Source organism: Bactrocera dorsalis, chromosome 3, assembly GCF_023373825.1.
Source record: "Bactrocera dorsalis isolate Fly_Bdor chromosome 3, ASM2337382v1, whole genome shotgun sequence".
NCBI lineage: Eukaryota > Metazoa > Arthropoda > Insecta > Diptera > Tephritidae > Bactrocera > Bactrocera dorsalis.
Window position 1 is genome coordinate 68,079,628 of NC_064305.1, and position 9,489 is coordinate 68,089,116.

General features: G+C 38.5%; 1 protein-coding gene across 1 annotated transcript in view; it reads right to left on the reverse strand.

The window, feature by feature from the left end:
* Window positions 1-9,001, reverse strand: part of LOC105228924 (uncharacterized) — a 34,610-nt gene extending 25,609 nt beyond the window's left edge. Inside the window, exons 1-10 of the mRNA XM_011208940.4 lie at window positions 8,414-9,001; window positions 7,958-8,040; window positions 7,717-7,863; window positions 7,556-7,648; window positions 7,274-7,482; window positions 7,055-7,220; window positions 6,829-6,991; window positions 6,697-6,754; window positions 6,553-6,636; window positions 6,321-6,453 (exon numbers count right to left, since the gene is read on the reverse strand). Of these exons, the coding sequence (XP_011207242.2) occupies window positions 6,321-6,453; window positions 6,553-6,636; window positions 6,697-6,754; window positions 6,829-6,991; window positions 7,055-7,220; window positions 7,274-7,482; window positions 7,556-7,648; window positions 7,717-7,863; window positions 7,958-8,040; window positions 8,414-8,620 (1,343 nt within the window). The 5' untranslated portion in view covers window positions 8,621-9,001. The remainder of the gene's footprint in view (window positions 1-6,320; window positions 6,454-6,552; window positions 6,637-6,696; window positions 6,755-6,828; window positions 6,992-7,054; window positions 7,221-7,273; window positions 7,483-7,555; window positions 7,649-7,716; window positions 7,864-7,957; window positions 8,041-8,413) is intronic.
* Window positions 9,002-9,489: the final 488 nt, after the last annotated feature.

Below are 9,489 nucleotides of genomic sequence, written 5' to 3' on the forward strand. Positions count from 1 at the left end.
CCTTTTTGATGCCGACCACAGCAAACGTAATAAGGGCTATGATTTATGGGAATGCGACTGTAATGTCCGATCCCTCAATTGGGAGATGCTGCTGCAAAACTGGTTGATGCCCTCATGAAAGTAAAAGCTGAAATCTCTTTGACATCTCGTTGAAGTTCGATGATGGACGGGACAAGAACTGAGATGTGTCGGTCCGTGTGGTATTTACTACAGTGATCGTATAAAGAAGCGCAAAATATGTGTGGGATTTTTGGTGGGAGAGACTCCGTCACCGAGTCCTGTCATTTTCCGCGGTTGATGAACGTCTAGCCACAATCCGCATCAAAGCGAAATTCTTTAACTGTAGGACGATGTGACCAAAAATGTCTGCTATGAGCGCTTGGAGCACACCTATAAGAACTGTCCCCGCCACGACGTCAAAATCATGCTTGGTGACTTTAACGTCAGGGTGAGAAGGTGTCTTTGGCACAATGGTCGGTAAATTCAGCCTCTTTGATGAAACATACCCAAAAGGGTTGAGGCTAATCGATTTCGCCGCGGCCCGAAATATGGTTATCTGTAGTACTAGATTCCAGCATAGGAAAATTCATCGAGCTACCTGGCTGTCTCCGGATTGAAAACCCTCCAACCAGATCGATGATGATGTGATAGATGGAAAACACGTCTCCATTGCGTATATACACCCGCCTCTGTACAGCAAAAAAATGCACACACAACAAACACAAGGAAAGTTCGACGTCGAGAAGCTGCAATCACAACAGACAGCCGAACGATTTTCTGATCGACTTGCACACTTGTTCTCTGAGAGAACTCATCCGCAAGGGAACTGTGGGACGGCATTTCAGGGTCCTTACGTACACCTGCTCACGAAACCATAGGTTTGCGGAAAAGGCAAAAGAATAGCTGATAAGACGAAGGGTGCTGTGTCGCAGTGGAGATAAAAAAGAATCGCAATGCTGTAATCGACCACAACATGTGCGAAATGGGATAGATACCGAGAGTTGAAGGGGAAAACTAGGCGCATTTGCAGACAGAAAAAGAGAGAGACCGAAATGAGTGAGTATAAAGAGCTTGGCAAGCTGGCCGACGGGAGTAATACTTGAAAATTCTACGAAAAGATGCGTCGACTAACAGAAAGTTGAGTAATACTAAATATTGTTGAGTAATATTAAAAGCTCCGCCAGAATCGGGAAAGATCTCTCCGAGCCGTTCGATATCACACGAGGTTTCTGACAAGGCGACTCCCTACAATCTACTCTTGGAGAAAATGATTCGAGCTACAGATCTGAATAGAAAAGGTACAACTGCTAGCGTACCTTGATAACATCGATATCATTGGCCATACCAATCGCGTCGTTAGTTTTACTTTCCTCAGGTTAGACAAAGAAGTGAAGCAAATGGGTCTGGTAGTGAACGAGAGCAAGTCGAAATATTACCTGTCATCAAACAAACAGATTTGGCTCCCACGCTACTGTTGACAGTCATAACTTCAAAGCAGTAGATAATTTCGTCTACCTTGGAACCAGTATAAACACCAACAGCAAAGTCAGCCTCGAAACTCTTGCCACTCTCGACAAACAAACACCAAATTCTATAAGTGACTCATCATCTCCGTCCTATGAAGCAGAGGCATGGACGATGAGAACATCTGATGAGTCGAAGTTACGAACTTTCGAGAGATAGGTTCATAAACTTCAAGTTATACTCACGAGTTTCTGAAGCATTTCAGATTTGTTCATAAACACCAACTTAAACTCGAGTTTATCACGCAAATATAAACGTCCTCACTTACAATAACATAACGGCGTATTTAAACTGTAGTTTCTCGTTTTTTTAATTTACTTTGTCGCAGAAAAAGTTTACCGAAGTAAAATTTGTAAATCGGATTTTCATCTCTTGTAAACACTTTTAAGGGTGAAGCTCTTCTAGCAAACAAGCGACATGTCCGTATGTCATTTTTTGTAGAAGCAAAATTATTTGAGAAATTCAAAAAAAAAGATGATTATCTAATCACAAAATAATGAAAGGCAAAAAGGCGCTTTATTGGAGTTTCCCTTTTCGAGCGCCTTTCAACAGAAACGCAAAAGCGAAAAGGCCAACGCGACGGTTAAATGCTATCCGATTAAGAGCGTCAAAGAGATCTCAATGCGAGATTTATAACAAAAGGTAAAAGGATATTCAAGTAATGTGTCCCACTGTAGCCAAATGCGTTGCCTACGCATGAAAGTTGTTTGTCGGATTGTGAGTTCGATAAGGAGTTGGCTGTGTAGTGTATTTCTGACCTGAAAGGCTACACATATAAATCTAAACTGCTGGGTAACTTCACACACTGAGTTTGTATTTATGAACCAAAACAGATTCATAAGCCAAGAATCAGTCGAATAGTTCTATTTTTAGTGAGTACGTGGAGCGAATTGTCCTATTAACGAGCACCAACTTTTTACCCAAATTGCCATGACTTTATTAATATGTTTTTTTTTTTTTCTATGAAATACGCATACTTTTCCAGACTCTCAGATTGAGCTAGTACTCCAGTTCCAAGATAAGATCCCTTGCATACACATGTCTTTCAAATCTGCTTCGAAATGCATTTTTTCACTGCGTACAGATCCGTCCACTCGTGAACCAAGAGCAACAGTAAACCGCAGTTTAAATTTCCATTTCTTATATTGTTATTATACAGAGCCCGGAAGCGGACAGCCACAGATCCACGAATCCAAAACTTCTAGAGAATACTTCCTATTCTTCTTTGTCTTTGACACTACAACTGTGGGTCGGCCTTTGCCGAGAATGCTATCTCTCTCTATTTATCTGCTATTTCTCTCTCCTTTGCGAGATTTTTGTTGTTGCAGCGGCAAAAAACATTCTTGAAAAACTTTCGAAGAATATTGCCGTGTTAACAGTTCTTCGCCGGAGAAAGTTCTGGGTCCGTTCCGCTTACTTAGGCCCGACTGCCGTGGGAACGGTCCTTTGCGAGGTCACGACAGTTGTACATTTCAAGTGCAGATCGGCCCATAAGCCAATAGTCTTTTTTCAAATTGGATACGTGGGCGCCTTTTCTTTAGTTGTCCACCGATTGGTCACGAACCGAAGGAGCTTTTCACTAGGGCATCTTTATTCATGCCTACGAAATAACCCATGCAGCGCATTCGTTGAATTTTCAAGCTGTTAATTATACCATATCATGTCGCCGTAGAGCTTACACACATACAGTTCGTGGTTCTACAACAAACAGTCGTCGCACTCACGACTTGGGTCCCATGTCACTGTTTACAGTCATAACTTCGAAGTCGTAGATAATTTCGTTTCTCTTAGAACCAGCATTAATTCTCACAACAACATCAGCCTCGAATTCCAACACAGAATAACTCTTGCCAACAGGTGCTACTTCGGACTAAGTAGGCAATTGAGAAGTAAAGCCCTCTTTCGACGAATAAAGATCAAATATCGCATTCGATAGAACGATGAGCTGTACGAGATATAAAACGGCATTGATATACTCGTAGCTCAAAGAATTGATGTCGTCCGAATGGGCAAAAACACTCAAGCACTGAGAGTATTCGACGAAGTACCTGCAGGGGGAAGCAGAGGAAGAGGAAGACCTCCACTTCGTTAGCGTTGGAAAGACTTGGTGGAGAAGAACCTGGCTGAACATGGAATCTCTAATTGGCGCCCAATAGGGACAAAGGAAGAACGACTGGCGCGCTGTTGTAAACTCGGCTATAACGGAGTAAGGGGTCCATAAATAGATGAAACCTTGTAGCTGCTGATATCATTTTATCTTTCGTACTGTCTGAAAAAACTTATCATGATGATGTATATATTTTTAAATTATCACAAGTTAGAGACATTCCACTTTTACACGTTTTATTTTATTGAAAAAAAAATCTTTAAAAAACCTAACCTTAAAGTAAATACAAATCAACTTACCTAAATACCTACATTAGACAAGAATTAAGAACAAATAAATCCTTTAAATATTCACAAATATAAAATACCAGCAATAACGGTAAAAGAAAACGCAAGTGTATGTGTGTATGTAGTAAACCATTATAGCAACAAAAACATTATAAAATATTTTATAAATAGCAAAAACACATCAGCAATGCAAAATAGTAACGAAGAGTATTTTAAAATCAGAGTTCTACAGTTAAAAATATTTAAATTCCGATTTCGAAAAGAATGCGGAAAATGCCATGGAGAAAAGGGGAGTAAGAAGGCATGTAATGACAGGTCGTTGGCCAAATATTTAGCAATGCAGCTGTCGACTGCTGGAAAAGGGTTAGATTATGGGCGCAAGTAATTTATCCACATCGGCCGACGTGCATACATACATAAATAAATACACACATACATGCATAAGTATAATATTGGTTCATCCCACTTGAGATTATGGTTTCTGACTATCAAATTACCGCAGCAATAACACATGTCATTACTTTATGGAATAAAGTATGCGATATATGTACATATATATGTATGCAATAGTTAATGTCGATAATAACTACGTAAGAAAAGAAACACTTAGGATTATATTTTTAGTAATCAGTGCCTCAATTCCAACAAGCATGAAGGCTCATAATACTTTATTTGCAAAAAAATATTGAAGTCGTTATTTTTGTTGTTGTTTTAGCGGCAGAAAACATTCCAGAAGTAATTTCAAGGCATGGTACGGAGTTCACAGTCTTTGGCAGGACAAAAATCCGGATCCGTTCCGCTTACTTAGACACGACTGTCGTGCGAATGAAAGTCATTATTTTTATTAAGTATCGGTTGACGCTTTGGCCGACGGATGACAAAAGTCAAAATTCAGAAAATACAAATTTACAAAGCACAGTATGGTTTTTGGTAGGAACGTTATGGGTCCGTAAAATATGGGGAGGGCACAATGGACCTCAGGCCCCAATGTATTCTATTCTATTTTGTGATTTTGGGTGTGGTAAAAATAAATATTGACAGATATAAAATAAATCACTTCGGTTATTATGGTTGTTGTTGTTGCTGTAGCGACAGAAAACATTTCTTAAGTAATTTCGAAGAATGGTGCCGAGTAGACAGTCCTTAGCCAAATAAAAATCCAAGTACCGTTCCGGTTACTTAGACTCGAACGGTCACCTCGGTTGTTGCTTTTGTTGCCGCTGCAGAAAAAAATTCTTCATATAATTTGGGGAATGTAGTAGAGTTGACAACTTTTGTTCGCATAAAAACACGAGTTAATTTTAATTACAGAGACCGCGCTAAGGTGTAGTTGTGGTTGTTCTAACGGTCAATTCTGTATAGGTAGGAGTTTAACCAACAATATGTAGAACGAAGTTGCACAAGGGTCACTCTAGATTCTCTCGTACTGTTGTTGTTGTTGTAATGGTTACCTACATAGTTCCCGTTAGGATGATAAAGATTAGATAACTTGTCATCGAAACGTGGTCAGAAAATATGCTGTTTCGACGGGGTCGGATCATAAGGAGAGGGATGTCAGATGTGTGGGGTGAGCAGGGCATGCAAAGAGGTGGTTAGTGTTACGCGGGGACTCCTTTGGTTTGTCAGAGTCGATCTAGAATAAGTAGGATTTTAACTAAGCTCCGCAAGGGTCACTCTCGATACTCGCGGCAACTCGAGCTCTTCGTCTGCAATCGATGGTGGTTTGACTGAAAGTACGTCATTCACTGAAAGGGAGTCGGTTAAGCTTTTAATGGCTCCACTATAAATAGTGGTTAGTGCATGTCTGAAGCTTTTTGTGTCCGGAGTCTAGCCGGTGTATTGTTTTAAGGCGGCGGCGTAGTTGAGGAAGGACTTCTTAATCCCCCTAGGAGATGGTTCCGCTACCAGCGGGTGCTTTCGTCTGCTATGGTAGGATAAGGAAAAGAACTGTTTCGAAGGGTTCGAAGCAGTTTGGCTGAAGGAGAGGCGGACATTTCTAAATCGACTGAGCTCATCATTCTATTACAAATGTTATGGAAAACTGAATGAACCCTGTTCAGAATATAAAGAGTAGCAAATTACCACCACAGTATTTTGCACCAAGTATTCTTTTGATGGAAACCACGACCACACCCTGTCTTAGTACACAAAACTTATATCCTGTAGAGAACTTTCCACTCGGCAGCATTCACGAAATCTGTCTAGGATTCGTTTTATACCGTCGCAATAACAAAAACGAAAACAGCTTACATATGCATTGTCGCCCTTAAAGGGATTTCCAAATAACAAACTGAGTCGATAACGTGACCTACTACAATTCAGTTCATTCAATTGACTCTTCAAATTAACATATTATATTCAGCATATAAATATATAATGTAAATAGTTGGCAGTGCGCTCACCTTAACCAATGACGTTTGGTGATGCTCGTATGACAGCATATGGCATCGTACTGATCCGCCACCCAAACAATCAATATTATATAGAATGCAGTTGTTGTATCGTTAAAGAACTCAGACATTATGGATTCCATGCCTTAAAGAAGAAAAGAAGAAGCAGCAATAAGTAATATATTATACATGTAAGTATAAGGTAAAAATAACAAATAAAGCTGACTTTAGTGCGTTTGCTTACCAACGAGTGCTAAAATTACAGTTAGCAGTGGAGCGATGGGAAAACGCGCGGTTATATTGAATTCCAGCATTTGTAAAAGATCAACTGTAAATGTAAAAGCGTAACTGCAAAACCAACGTATGGCGGCTAGAGCAAACAACTTACCAATAAAAACAAATATTTGATGATGCGAGAAGCGTAAAAGCATAGAAATAGAAAATGTCTGGAAATGAAGAGATAAAAATGTTAAAGTTCCGTTATATTAAGCATGGCGCAAAAGCTTGGTATTTCACTTACAAAAAGCACCATTACAAAAAATGCCGTTAGATACGAACTCCATGCCGCCCACCACATTGACACGAAACGATAATGCTCACCGGTTATGACATTACGCAAATAACCTTTATTATCTTCCTTTTCAGCAATCACACGCACCGAGGACATTAGCAGATCATCGTAACTGTAATAATATGAAATAAAGATTTATTATGATATTCAAACAAAACTACTTTAGAGCACTGACCCCAACAGCTGTTTAAGCAAAAATTTGCTAAATTTATCACCAAAACATTTATCAGTCATCGGATCTAATTGCACTACACGTACGGGGATCTTCAGACGTTTACGTGTCGCTGGTGAAAGGCGTAAATGCCCATACTCTAGTGAATATTCCACAATATACTGTTCATCTGAAAGCTTACTTATTACATTTTATAAAATTAGCCACGTTAAGAACGTTTACCATCGTCATTATCGGACTTTTCTAACTGCTCGGTGGGCTTATTCTCAACAGGCTGCCCAGTTATGGCTTCCGTTTTGAAATAATAGATTAATGTTTCATTTGAATAGGTGAATGTGGGCCGCAATTGATAACCGGAACGTGTCAATGTGCGTTCATACTGCTTTAGGCGATCATGATTGACTTTAGTTTGCGGACCAATGCCATAATGACTAACGTACAGAGAAGAAACCAAATTAGTTAAGTATTGTAACGAGTAAAGTGGATGGTATAAATTTTGCTTACTAATAATTTTGCAAGTAACGTATTAACTGCTCGTTGGCTTTTGTCTTCGACAACAAATCACGCTGCTTCTCCAAATTCGGTATAACTTCAACTCTACACAAAATTCAAATATTTATAAATATATTAATGATAATAAACAGACTATTCATAATTCTGCATACCTCAACACTCCATCGCGTGGCCAATCTTTGACATTTTGCAAACATGTAGCGGGATTCTTGATAAATGCCAAGTGTATATAAACCAAGGCGAAGAAGAATAACAATGCCTTGAGCAATATGAAATATTCCAAAACTCGTTGGAGAGGCCTTAGTGATAAAGAATGTGAATATATTAATAATTAACAAATATAATTAGCAAAGCAAGCTGTAAACAAAAGTAGCGTAGTTTCTGCACACTTACTTGGGAAATAGTTGCGCATACATAAGAGCAATCTTGAAATAAATGGCGTGAAAGAGGCGATCGCGTACATTCATAAGGTTATTCTGAAAACAATAATTACGATAAAATTAGTTTCATATAACGAAATCATTTATACACATTTTAAAAGATTTCACAAATTTATATAATTAAATGATAACTATTTTTCTGTTCAAAATACTATCACTTTTAGCTGCACACACAAACATACATGCATATATACAAATCTGCATTTACATATTAGGAAATCATAATGATTGGTAATTTTTCACAACTTGTTTTGGTCCTAAACGCGCTTGCTGCTTTATAAAATTTAAGGGCGTGAGATAATTGAAACTTAGCAGTCTAGAACGATATTGTTCTAACGTGTTACAAACAATTAACGCCCTTCACTTAAATTGATCAATATTTATGCACATTCAGGAAAAAAGTACTCACTTGTCCGCCACGATTCCGGTTGTTGAAATTGAATGGATTCGCTGCTAGATCCACATTCCAAACATTAGCAAAGTTTGGCACATTCCTATTGATATTGGGATTATTTACGCCCGGCTGTAGCGGTGGCTGCGGTTGTTGTTGTGGTTGTGGGGGAGCCGAGGGTGGTTGGGCAGGTGTATCACCTCTGTTATCTGCATTGTCTGCCATCGTATAAAATTCAACTGCAAAATTTTACGGATAACGAGACGTAAGACCTTATAAGTCACTGCCGCCGATTTTAAGCAATCGCCAAAGTTTTGCAATACGTATTAAATATTTATCTTTGTTAATAACAATAGTGGTTCTAAGCTGCCTGAAAAATATAATTGGTTGCAGACTTGCAGCGGCTGATTTGTGGGCCCAAACAGCTGACTTGTCTATACATCGAGCAAAAAATTTTCAACACAGATTTGCCACACCAGCTTTGGTGGCATTTTACGAAAAAAAAAATTCGTGAAACTTTATGAATTTTGCTGTTTTTTTATTAAAACTTTGCAGTTAGGCAATATAAATCATGCACAGTTTTCAACTCGATATACACTTCTTATTCTATCAATCATTCACAATGAACACTTATAAACTATTAAAAGCTTGCGCAAATCAAAAGTTTGCCATAAATAAAGGTGGGTGTTTGAGCAAATTATGTATACCTAAAAATATTTCAGTTTTTATTCTGTTATTAGCTTTATTGGCAGCGAATCTATGTAATACATAAAGTATTTGCTAGACTTTATATATAATATTAAAATTAATTATAACAAGCATTTCTCTTCTTCTGTTGCTATAATTTGCCATAATTTCTAATCTGGAATTCTCCCAAGCTTCAAACCACGAAACGATAGTCAAGTACATAACCTGTATTTCCCTGTGCTATTGTGAATTGGCTATACGCATTTAAGTTTATCGTTAATCGTTTGCATGACTTGTAACTTTTGAAAGTACGCCGGAAGATTGAGTCTGATTCTTATACCCGGATGTTAAAAGTTGATTGACGATATTAAAACTGTGTTCAGCTTTTTAAAGATACTCAGCTATCG